Source organism: Megascapheus bottae, chromosome 16, assembly GCF_031878675.1.
Source record: "Megascapheus bottae isolate mThoBot1 chromosome 16, mThoBot2.hap1, whole genome shotgun sequence".
Taxonomy (NCBI): domain Eukaryota; kingdom Metazoa; phylum Chordata; class Mammalia; order Rodentia; family Geomyidae; genus Megascapheus; species Megascapheus bottae.
In genome coordinates, this window is record NC_143524.1 from 15,166,063 (window position 1) to 15,179,249 (window position 13,187).

At 37.2% G+C, this 13,187-nt stretch overlaps 1 protein-coding gene across 1 annotated transcript in view; it reads right to left on the bottom strand.

Annotated features, from left to right (window-relative positions):
* The window catches only part of Ttc17 (tetratricopeptide repeat domain 17), an 80,126-nt gene that overhangs the window by 26,650 nt on the left and 40,289 nt on the right, over nt 1-13,187 (bottom strand). Inside the window, exons 16-17 of the mRNA XM_090347866.1 lie at nt 11,551-11,737; nt 4,500-4,670 (exon numbers count right to left, since the gene is read on the bottom strand). Coding sequence (XP_090203992.1) covers nt 4,500-4,670; nt 11,551-11,737 — 358 coding nt within the window. The remainder of the gene's footprint in view (nt 1-4,499; nt 4,671-11,550; nt 11,738-13,187) is intronic.

Below are 13,187 nucleotides of genomic sequence, written 5' to 3' on the forward strand. Positions count from 1 at the left end.
TCTATCTGGCAAATATCATGTAACCCTTTTATTAATTACAATAAAAATATATTAAAAAAAAAGAAGTAGCACAGAGACCAGATGTGCTAGAAGATGGATGTAAGTACAGGTATCTGTGGTTAAAATAAAAGCAGCCTAGCATGACTTTGAAATATTGCAAACAAACCTGGAGATTCATACTTAGATCGGGGCACTTGAGTTTAAGAAATTTCAAAGCAGAGCATATTCAGAGAATAGAAATTTGGTTGATAATTCAAATTGTATTAAATGAGAAGTATTGAAATAACCAAGGGTTAATCCAATTGTAGGAACAGTTGCTAATATGATATTAAAAGAACAAACTAGGGGCTGGGAGTTTGGCACAGTGATAGAGTGCTTTTCTAGCATGCACAAAACGCTGGGTACCACATACCCACATTCCTCAGTACCACATACACTGAAAAAACTGGAAGTGGTGTTGTGGCTCAAGTGGTAGAATGCTAGTCTTGAGAAAGCTCAAGTGCCTGGGCCCTGAGTTCAACCCCTTGACTCCCCCAAAATAAAAAAAAAAATTAACAAAAGAATAAAAATTAATCTTCAAATACGTTTTTCTAAATTTTTAAAAACAACTCCAGTGAAATTAGTTTGACAGTGGTAATGGGGCTAGAAACCCTAATAAAAGAGGAGTTGTTGAAGGAAATGAGGACGTGTACGTGTGAACTGCTGTCTAGCTGAAAGGAAGTAAGGACTTGAAGAAGGGGATTGGACAGGAACAATTACTATCTTTAGGCAGCTAAGGAGATCTAGGATGAATGAGAAATAAGACTATGTCTCATAAAGCAAATCTAGAAATGAGAAGTCGTATTTTGGTTTAATGTTAGGAAAAGCTTGAATCAGTAAAAATAGAGTGGGTCATTCTGAGAGAGACTGAGTCATGATGCCAGAGGCAGGCAGAGAAGTCTGTCGATGATTTGCTGTGGTTACTGTTGGTAAAGGAAAGTGAGTAAAAGAAAGTGACTATATTTGATAAGAAATACCATTAACAAAGGATGAGTAGATGAGTGCTACAGTGAAACATATGGGCAGGGAATGGAGGTCAAGATTACATACTCAAACTGTGGCTGGCGAAGCAAAATCCTTTCTTCAAAATATGACTCAAAACACTCCTCCAGAAAGTCTTGCTCCAGTCATCTCAACAATTTTGAATTCTAAATTGTTTCTGAAGGCTAGTAGGACACATTTGTCTTTGATAATGACATTATAGAGGAAATAAGTCTCTTTGTGTTGCAAAACAGAGGGTATACCAAAGACGTAAGACAAACTTTGTTCAAATTAGATCGGAGTGACACAAGGCCTTATGCAATACCATCTGCAGCTTCATTGTTCTCTTTAAGTGCAGTGATTCGGTTTGTAATCAGATTGCAAAACTGCTGGGTTGCTGAAGACTTAATACATAAATAATAATGGTATAAAATTTCAAGCCCAAGCCCAATAAATAATCAGAAAAAAAGACTTGGATTGAACTATCCAGAATAAGGAAAGTAAGGAAACTGATTCACTTCTGAGTAGAAAACACCAATCATGAGCCTGGTGGCACTCTTTTTTTATCCATTACAGCAAGAGAAAAAGACTTAGAAAAGCAAATGGAAATCTTCCCATAATAATTCTTTGCAAACATGTTTGAGCTCCCTTTAATTGAACAGATGTTTATTGTGTGCTAATACTGTGTGTATATGAAGACTTGGTATTTTTATGACATAAAAATATTTTATTTAAAAAATATTTTATTTTGAAGTCTGAGGTATGGTTTGAGGTGGAAGAGTATCTAACAATCATAAAATCCTGAATTTAATCCCTAGTATCACCATAATGGTAACAATAAATGCTAGTTCCATTAAAAAAAAAAAAAACCAACCAAACAAAAAACTATCTTACTGACCACAAACTAAGGTCCTAACCCGTCAAACTCTATTCTTGAGAACCATAGGTAAAAAACACTGTGTATCAGAAGGTCTGAGGATAAATTTAGTTACTTCCCCTACTGAAGAGTTTGACGTGGCACCTAACTCCTCTTAATTTTTTTTATCTTAACTTTCTCATCTGTATAGTGGGTTTAATATATAATTCGTAATGTTTCATAAATTATAAAATACTATAAAAGTAGACTATGTGGGCTATTGGAGACAACTACTTTTTTAAAAAAAATTCTCCAAAACAAGATTTTTCAAAATGCTTTTTATGTTATGTGAGTATTCTTATGCAAAAAAAAAAAAAAGACATAAAGCTGGGTGTTGGTGGCTTACTCATACCTGTAATCCGAGCTACTCAGGAGGAAGGTTCAGGATAATGGAAGTTCAAAGCCAGCCTGGGTAGAAAAGTCTTTGAGACTCTCTTCTCCAATTACCTACACAAAAAAAGCTAGAAGCAGAGTCGTGGCTCAAGTGGTAGAACACTACCCCTGAGGAAAAAAGCTTAGGGACACTGCCTAGGTTCTAAATTCAAAGCCCTAGGACCAACATATGGGGGGGAGGGAGAGGAAGGTAGGGGGAGAGAGGAATGGGGGGAGGCAGAGCCAAACAGAGAGACAAAGAGACAGAGAGACAGCCAGGCATAAGGCTGGAAATCCATTGCAAATTAACAAATTAGCCAACCAGTGATTAAAGGAAATTCAGTTTTCTTAAAGCACAATAGTTTCTGTTAAAAGGTATTAAACTAGTTTTCACAGGTGGCTGCAATCATCAGTTTCCATTCATTCTAGCATTTAGGCATTTTCTCTCTTTAACAGGCTTCTTTTAGACATCATTTTTGCAGATTAATATTAGAGGAAAGAGAGACTTTATAATTGCTAAATATATTGATTAATGCTACATAAGAAGACAGATACAACATTATATTAACAAATACTTACTATACACAGGAATTTAAAGTTATAGAGGACATGGCACACAAAAAGCCCAAAACCTAATGGGAGACAAGCTAAGCAATTAAAGGTATAAGAAATGTGCTCTGGAGGAGATAGGAACAAGATGGTAAATCTGCCTGAGGATCTTTGTGAATGCTCACAGAACAGGTGATACTTGACATGTGCCTAGGAAATATGAAAGAATTTTCTCTTTACAGAAAATCTTATGTAAGGATTGAGAAAAACATGGAGGATCAAAGCAGTATGGTACCAGAGAGGAAAGGTGAAAGGTTAATCTTTTTGCCATGTGCTCTTCCTTCTGGGTGATACAGCTGACAGGGAACCAGAGGGTGGAATACAGGGGAGTTAACCTCATTTCCCACATTAATTTGGATTTTTTCTATAGGTGATATAGAACCACTGAAAAAATTAAAACTAGGAAATTGACCTGGGCAGAACTGTATTTTAGGAATAACTGTGTAGACACATAAGAAATTGGTAACGGTGTCTATTTCTGCTTTTGAAATTCTGTATCAATTATGTTTTTCTTTTTTGATTTGTCCCTCACCATATATAATATAAAAGACTAATTAGGAAACCAAATTAATAGGCTACTAAATAGCGTAGGCAAAACTAAAGATTGAATATAGGCCATGGCAGAGAATAAATGAGGATCTGGTAGATCTAGTAGATCTGGGTGAGTTGTGATACATTAGGAATATCAGAATTAACAGAAGTTCAGAAAATATGGCAAAAAATAAAACCAAGTTCAACTTTGGAGATGTTCAATAAAGGACCTGTGGCACATCAAGATAGGAATTCACTTAAAAAGAGGAAATAAGATCTAGAGTTGTAGAGAATGTCTTAGCTGAAAACTGAAATTTTGAGTCATGGTATATACAAGTATCAAGTCATCATGAAGCAAGACATAATTGGAGAGGAAAAGAAGATCAGCTTAGAATACTGGATAACCCAACAAATGAACGAACGCAGTAAAGAATAAGACTAACAAAGATGGTATGAGGACAGCAAATAATTCTAGAAGCCTAGAGGGAAGAAGACAAGAACTTTAGGAAATAGGAAGTTGTACTTAATTCCAAGAGCAGAAAACTGGTTAAGTGGGATGCATTAAAAAAACAAAAAACAAACAAAAAAAACCCCGGCTGTTTGTTTTGGTACTTTTGAACTGAGATAATCTTACTGGGAACTGTTCTGTTAAGATGAGCTCAAAATAGGGCCACAAAGTGGAATATTAGTACAACCTACATATGCCCATTAAGAAAACAAATTTGTACTGAGTTAAAATAAATACAATTAATGTTCTTTTTGTTATTTTGCAGTAGAGTAATGGCAATATAAAGAAAGACTGGTACATCATTAATAGAATTTCTTGGAGTTAAAAAGAGACTGGAAAGGAGGAAAAAAGAAGCATGAAGAGCATTCTCAAACCCTGGTTATCTATCTTCTGCCTCATCAGTGGAGAGCCATCTTCACAATTCTATAGCACTAGTGGCTGTTACAAGAGGGAAACACACTTTCAAAGAAGAGAAAGGCCTATGCTTAAAGCTTGAGAGTTGATTTTTTCCCCAGAAGCACAGCTTAGGTCAAATCAACTTACTTTCAAGTCTAAGAGCACCTGAGTCCCTCCCTGAATCCTCAACAGAGGGTACAGTGTCCTCCTCTGTCCCTCTCTCAGAGGGCTTTTCTTCAGCAGCATCCAGTGACTGGGAGTTGTCAAAGTATTTCTGCTTGTCATGGCTGGTATCCAGGGTTTTCTCATGACAATGACCTCAATGACAAGAGACACAGATAAAGCATGTTAGAAACATCTCTCATGTTTACCCATAATGCAAGGTCCCAAAACATCAAGAAGAGGAAAAAAGCAATGGTGGTAGTTTTTCTTCAGCAGAGCACACACACGTCAGTGAATAGAATACCCAAGGTCATATCATTATTGTGATGCAAAATTTGGCACTTACGTAGAAATTTCATTTGGCATGCTACTGCCAGAATCAATGTTTTGGGGGTTGGAGATTAGTAACAAAGAATAACTCTCAAGATCTCATTCTATCTATAATGTCTATGTGATAGTTCTTTAACTTAAAAAATATTACCAAGTTTTCATTTTCTTTTCAAAATTGAGAAATGACAGATTAATACTGGAATAAAACCAAGGCAGATGACTAACAGCATAGACATATACTATTCTTGTGTCACAGTTAAAAATGATAGTCCAAAAAGTTAGAGATTATTAAAAATTAAAAACCAAAGGAGGAGGATGGCAGAGGTTTCACATATGTAACATATCTAAGTCCTTAGTTTTTTTTCTTCTTCTAGAAAATAAACTCTGGTCATATAGATAAGAAAGTTTCTAAGCTGGGCGGGGGGTGGGGGTGGGGGGGGTCACATCTGTAATCCTAGTTACATAGGAGGCTGAGATCTGAGAATCACAGTTCAAAGCCAGACCTGGCACTAAACATTTTGTGAGACTCTTATCTCCAATTAATCACTAGAAAAGGGGAAATGTGAGCTGTAGCCTTGAGCTGAAGAGCTCAGGGATAGTACCCAGGCCCAGAGTTCAAGCCTCATGACCCACCAAAAAAAATTTTTTTTTTCTAAACAAATGCCAACTCTTATGTAATCCTAGCACTCTTCGATACTTTCTGACACATCCTGTGAGACTGACCTCTCCTATGGTCTGCCAATGAGATGCCTGTAATCCTTGCTACTAAGGAGGCTGAGATCCGAGGATCATGGTTCAAAACCAGCCCAGCCAGGAAAGTCTATAAGACTATTCTTTCCAATACCCACCAGAAAACTGGAAGTGGTACTGTGGTTCAAAGTGGTAGAGTACTAGCCTTGAGCAAAAAGAATTAAAAGGAAGGAACTCAAGCCCCTGAGTTCAAGCATGACCGATCCCCCTCTCCAAAAAAAAAAAAGTGTTAATATGGACTTGATGGTCACTTTCTGGGTAAGAAACACCAGGCTGCTGTGTCTAGTATGGCAGAAACTTGTCTATAACCTGCTCTCCTTTGGAACTGGTTTATCCCAGCTGAACTGGCTGGCAGAATGAGTCTCATGTTCTCCCATGTACAATGTTACCAAAGATGCAGATTACTCAGGAGGTCTTAAACTTTCTATTAAAGGATAATTATTTGGTCTACATTTGATCATCTTCTAAGGGTTTATTTTTTTTAAAGAATGTTGTCTTAAGGAGATGTATGTATCTCATCAAGCTCTCCGAACCAATGAAAAACAAGACAAGTTTTGTCGTTGTTGTTTTTCTGTTTTTTTTTTTTTTTTTATTTGATGGCTGCTCCCTTTAGGTTCTGTAATTTAAGTATAACAGGCAAATTACTTTACCATGATAAGAAAAGGCAATGGACTTAACATCTTTGTTAACTGAATGAGTTCAGAGTATGTGCTTAGCTAGTAACTTTTCATTTTCCAATTATATCATCACATACATTGAAGCCTACCATAATACAATAAAGTTATGTTAGAAACTGAGGATTACTAGGTAAATGCCAAGTAATGGAATTGCTGGGACGTAGGGGAACAATATGTTTAGTCTTTTGAGGAAATGCTATACTGCTTTCCATAGTGGTTGAACGAGTTTACCCAATGGTCCAGAAACAAGTACATACTAAATCTACTAGCACAACAATGTTCATTGCAGCACTATTTACCATAGCAAAGATATGGAACCAACCTAGATATCCCTCAGTTGATGGATCAACAAGATGTGGTATTTGTACACAATGGAATTCTATGCTGCTGTCAGAAAGAATGACATCGCCCCATTTGTTAGGAAATGGAAAGACGTAGAAAAAATCATATTAAGTGAAGTAAGCCAGACTGAAAGGCACATAGGCTCAATGGTTTCCCTCATTTGTCATAATCAGTATAAACCTTGGGCTCTCCTAGCAGAGGATTACAATAGGGCCAACCTAGCTACATAAGGCCATATAGGATGAGGCTAAATGAAAGGACCTTCAGGATATGGAAACAAGAGCCATATAATGTGATTGTTGTTCTTAATGTACTATGTTATTTCTCATCTCATTTACTGTCCCTTGGTTATTCTCATATTGTTACAGTATCTTATCTTGTTATCTGGTATATTGTATATATGTTTGTTTAATTGAAATAGGATAGGGAAGGGGGAAAACAAGATGAGGGGAGGGGGTGGGGTGAGGGAAATGGGGATAAAACATGGAAAGGGGTATTAATGTATGTGAAGTAATGCATCTTCTATATGGCGAATATAATGTTAACCCTTCTACAATACAAAAAATAAAAAGAAAAATGAAAAAAAAATGCAAATCCTGACAATTGGGCTTTTCCTTTGAGGTAAACAACAAGGTAGTATCAACTAAGAATAAATCTCCAAGTGGGGCACTTCTGATTTGGAGCTGCTGTAAAATTTTTGGACAGTTGCTGAAGACTGAATCAAGACAGGGAAGAGAACTCACTACCTCTGCCTTGTGGCTACTGCTGTGTTTTACTTATGGAAGATAAAAAAACTGCTTCAATAGCAGGAATAGCTCCTTAGATGTATTCTTACTCAGCAATTACTGCTGGGTATGTTTTGCAGGAGACCTTAATAGAATGGTTATGCACTGACTGACCTTAAAAGTGCCAATCGCAGATTAAAAACGAAACTAGAAAAAAAAAACAACAACATACTTAACACTTGAAACTGGCAGTCACAGTCTCACAATGGCACTCCTTCCTAGTCAGGTAAATAAATTAAAAAAAAAAAAGCAGTTGGGGGAGTAAAAGAAAGTAAGAAAAGAATGATATGTGTGTATTAGGGGTATGTGTGTTTCCCTTTTTACCACATATTCTAGAACTGAATTCTATCCTCGTGAAGTAGTACAGAAATCTGCTTTGCCCAAGAATCTGGGACTGAACTGGTCTTGACAGAACTACCTACCTAGGCCCCTATTCTCCCTTACCTTCTTCTAGAGCAGAAAAGGGAGAATGGACTGTACGGCAGGCCTCTAGATTCTATCTTCTCTTAAATGACTAGCGTACACAGGAAGTAAATCAGTGACATGTAGGCTGTTAGGATTTGTTTTGTGCAAAAATCTAAACTCTTGGTAACTGTCACTTCCTCTAGAAAGGTAAAAGATCAGACAACATCTTTAAACATATGTGGTGCTTGGATTTAAGTGGTAGAGCACTAGCCTTGAGAAGAATCTCAGTGATAGCACCGAGGCCCTGAGTTCAAGTCCAAGGACTTGCACACAAGCATAAATAACCAAATCAAAAAAGAGTTAGAGATATGGCTCAAATGGTAGAGTGCTTGCTTAGCAAGCAGAAGGCCCCAAGTTCTAAGCTAGTACAATAAAAACTAAATAAATACAAACATGGATATAAAGATAAAATGCAATGAATTCTCCTAATTTACTACATAAACATGTACAAAACTAAAAGCTAATTCCTTTCTGTCTTTATCAGAAGATTAAAGGACAGCTAGATGAAACAGAACTAGTCTTGTGAACTAGGCATAATGGTATAACACTTGTAAGTCTAGCACTTATGAAGCAGCAGAAAATAAGCTCCAGGCTAGTCTGCTCTCCACAGTAAGAAATCATCTTTTATTTACAAACAAACCAAGCATATGCTAGTACTGAGGCTTGAACTCAAGCCATCACACTCTCACCTGGCTTTTTTTTTTACTCACAGCTGGCATTCTAAGACTCGAATCACAACTCCATTTTCAGTTTTGTACTGGTTTCTCAGTTTCCTGGGTAGCTAGAACTACAGGAATGAGCCACTAGCACCTGGTTTCCTCTCACGTTTCTGAGGGTTAACGTGTACAAGCACTTTGTACTTACTAACTTCCCCACCATATAACTATCAATGTCACTCAATGGGTGTCTGCATAGCCAAAAAGGATGAACCATGATTGGAAGTTAATTTAGTATTCAAAAATGATTTCTATAGAGACTTAAGTAACTCTTAACACTACTATTTGTATACTGATGTGGTGATAAGCTAGCCATGCTGGGAGACTATACATTTGTAACTTATTTTAAGGCAACCTGTTTTAAGTATTCCACAAAGGCTGTGCTACCTATTCCATAGATGCCATGCTAGCCTACCTTGGCTGACTTCCAGAAGTGCAACTGAAATGTCGAGTGACGGCTTAGTTGCTGCCTTTAGTCTAATGCCCTTGAAGTATCAGACTCAAGTGTCAGTGATTTGTGTCTATTATATGCTAGGCTTAGAAAACCTTCCCAACTTTTAATCACCTACCAAAGCCTCCTACTATTTTGTTTCAAATCTATAGTTACTTTTTCATGTTTCTGAGGAGAAAAAAATTTAAACAAGTGTCTTTTATGTGTGTCCTACTATGATGAACATGTTTTCTAAAGAATGATTCTTGCTATCATTTTCTATTTACCTTTAAGTTATTTTACTCATTCACTGGGCAAGATAAAATGAGCTATGTTTTATAAACAATGCTAACAGCTCTAAGAGTAATTTAATTATGTTCAGAGTTCACTTTACTACTTCCATTATCTAAATTTAGGTAAAGTCTAGATATCTCTAGACTCCACTTATCAAATGAAGCCACCATGCCTTTCTCAACTGTCAAGCCCAGAACTCACATACTTCATTCATTTGTCCACTATTACCATTTTCCCAGAAGAAACAGTATCATTTTCACAAAACATTTTTCTCCAAACGAACTCGTAGTTTACAGTTTAATCTAACACTAATTTACATTAAACTGGTATAGGTTGAGCACCTTTAAAAGAAATTCTAAAATCTCAGCCAGACACTACTGGCTCCTGCCTGTAATCCTTACTATTCAGGCTAAGATCTGAGAAATATGGTTTGAAACCAGGCTGGCAGGAAAGTTCATGAAACTCTTATAACCAATTAACTGTCAAAAAAAGGCAAAAGTGGAGCTGTGGCTCAAGTGGTAGAGGGCCAAACTTGAACAAAAAGCTCAGTGACAGCACCCTGAATTCAAGCCCCAGGTCTAGCACACACTTGCACATGCATATAACACACATAACACACACACAAATCCAAAATCCTTAACTTTTTTGGGGGAGGGGGTTATGGGGCTTGAACTAGGCCTGGGTCTGAGCTCTTCAGCTCAAGGTTACCATCCTAACCCTGGCCTGGGTGTTGTCCCTTAGCTCTACAGCTCAAAGCTACGGCCCTACTCTAGAGCTAAACCCCACCACTTCCCCATTTTCTAGAGGTTAACTGGAGATAAGAGTCTTAGGTTCTTTTGTTCTTTTGTGCCTGGGCAGGCTGAGAACCTGGATCCTCAGATCTCATCTCAGCCTCTAGAGTAGCTAGGATTACAGGCATGATCCATCAGTCCTTGGCTTTTTTTTGGGGGGGGGAGATGGGGGGGTGTCATGGGGCTTGAACTCTGGCCAGGGTGCTATCCCTGAGCTCTTCAGCTCAAGGCTCCCGCCCTACCCTAGAGCCACAGCCCCACTTCCCCTTTTCTAGTGATTAACTGGAGATAAGAGTCCCAAGGCTTTGTATTGTATTGCCTAGCTGGCTTTGAACCTTGATCATCAGATCTCAGCTCCTGAGTATCTAGGAGTACAGGTGTGAGCTACTGATGCCCAGAAAGTATCTTCATCATCCTTATGCAGAACCCAATATAGCATAGGCCTTAACTAAAAGTGGTATCTACTAGGTCATCCTCATGAGGACAATAAAATGAAACATTTCATTTTCTTCAAAATCTGAAGAACATGTAACATTGTTTAAAGCTGCACATTATAAATGTACAGAATTGACCAGTTTGCAACAGGTCTGAATATTAGTTTTATTAAAGTTGATAACTTAGGTATGAGTATGTACCCATGGTGGTGAGAAAGTTATGGTAGGGAAAGGGTATCAATGTCAGGTGATTATATATTTTTTTCCATATAATTTTATTGTAATCAATAGAAGGGTTACATTATATTCACCAGACAGAAGGTGCATTACTTCACAAACATTGATACCCTTTATCATGTCTTGGTCCCCATTTCCCTCCCCCCACCATCACCCCTCATCTTGTTAGGTGATTATATTTTAGTAGTTCAGTAAAAGTCTAAATCACCTTTTTTTTTTTTTTTTTTTTTGCCAGTCCTGGGCTTGAGTTCAGGGCCTGAGCACTGTCCTTGGACTTTCTCAAGGCTAGAGCTTTACCACTTGAGCCTCAGCACCACTTCCAGCTTTTTTTCTATGTATGTGGTACCAAGGAATCGAACCAGGGTCTTTGTACATGCTAGGCAAGCACTCTACCACTAGACCAAACTCCCAGTCCCTGAATCACCTTCTTTGAAAGGCAAAGAGCTGTGACTGTGAATGCAGAAAAAAATGTGCCAATTTTCACTGTGCACTTCAACTTAATTGCCAAAAATGTATCCTTTACTTTAAGTATCAGTAATTATTAAATATATTTATCATTGCTAGATACTTGTACTACCTACTTGATTACGGTATTTCGAGATAATTAAGCTTTAATGCTTTGAAGAATTAAATTAGCTTTTATATAGTAAATAATAAATTTGCCTTTTCCCTACATATCTAGAATTACACCAACTATCCAAAATCTTTCTGGAGAAATTCACAAAAGCATTTCCTGTATTCTGTTGATCAGAATGGATTTTTGTCAGCATTTAACAACTTCTTACCACTGCAAATAGAAGAGGTGAGGTTGTATAGAAAAGGGTAAAACTGCATGCAGCGGATCAGCTTCAGGCTGTCTTCACATTCTGGGCATTTGGTGGTTAATTTCAAAGCCTGTCTAAAGGCTTCAAGGGCTCCACTGATATTCTTCAGAGCAAGGTAAGCATTTCCCAGGCTCAAAAAGGTCAGGGGCTGAAAAGAAAATCAAAGATGTGAATGAGTTAGCATTACAAAACCTTTACAGTAAATGTATTTTCGCTTCTCTTAAGGTGCACTTAAAGGTTTATTATCAACTACCTGTTTTACTCACACCAGCCAACTTTAAACTGTGAAGAATATACAAAAGTATATTTTTTACCAACGTAAAAAACATAAAGTGGGGCCAGAAGTGTGGCCTAGTGATAAAGTGATGATCTAGCAAGCATAAGTCCCTGGGTTTGATTCCTTGGTACTACATCCATAGAAAAAGCCAGAGGTGGTGCTGTAGTTTAACTGGTAGAGCGCTAGCCTTAAGAAGGATAGTGCCCAAGACCTGAACTCAAGTCCCAGGACTGTCAAAAAACAAACAAAAAACAAAGTATGCTAGTTTTTAAGAATATAACAATAAATTTTCACATATGAATACATTTGTCACTGGCACTCAACTCAAGATATAAAAGTTTCAGGAAGTTTCTTATGTTCTTATAACTCCATCCCAAAAGAAACCACTCATTATGTTGTTATACGAATTCATAAAAACGGAACCACATTGCATATTCTCTTATATTCACATACACCACACACCTTCAGTAGCTTTTTCTACTCTATCTAAAGTTCATTCATGTGTTTTGCATATGAGTAGCTTTTCTGTTCTTTTTCTAGTTAATGTATCACAGCATTTCACAATATGAATCTGCTACAGAATTCATGTGTTTGGCACTTGAGTTTATTTCAGCTTCTGGGTATTCTGAATAAAGCTACACGAACATTCTTTTTTTTTTCTTTTTTAATCTTTTTTTATTGTAATTAATAGAAGGGTTACATGATATTTGCCAGATAGAAGGTGCATTAATTCACATACATTGATACCCTTTCTCAAATCTTGGTCCCCATTTCCCTCCCCCCCACCTCCACCCCTCATCTTGTTTTCCCTCCTTCCCTATCCAATTTCAAATAACCAAATACAAATATATCCGATATATCAGGTAACAAAGTGAGATACTGTAACAATATGAGATAACCAAGGGACAGCAAAAGAGATGAGAGATACCATAGTACCTTAAGGACAACAATCATTCATTATATGGCTTTTGTTTCTATATCCTAGAGGTAATTTCATTTAGCATCATACTGTATGACCTTATGTATCTAGGTTTTGCTCTATTGCAAATCTCTGCTAGGAGAGCCCAAGGTTTCTACTGATTATGACAAATGAGGGAAACCATTGAGCCAATGTGCCTTTCAGTCTGGCTTACTTCACTTAATATGATTTTTCTATGTCTTTCCATTTCCTAACAAATGGGGCGATGTCATTCTTTCTGACAGCAGTATAGAATTCCATTGTGTAAAAATACCACATCTTGTTGATCCATCAACTGAGGGATATCTAGGTTGGTTCCATATCTTTGCTATGGTAAATAGTGCTGCAATGAACATTGTTGTG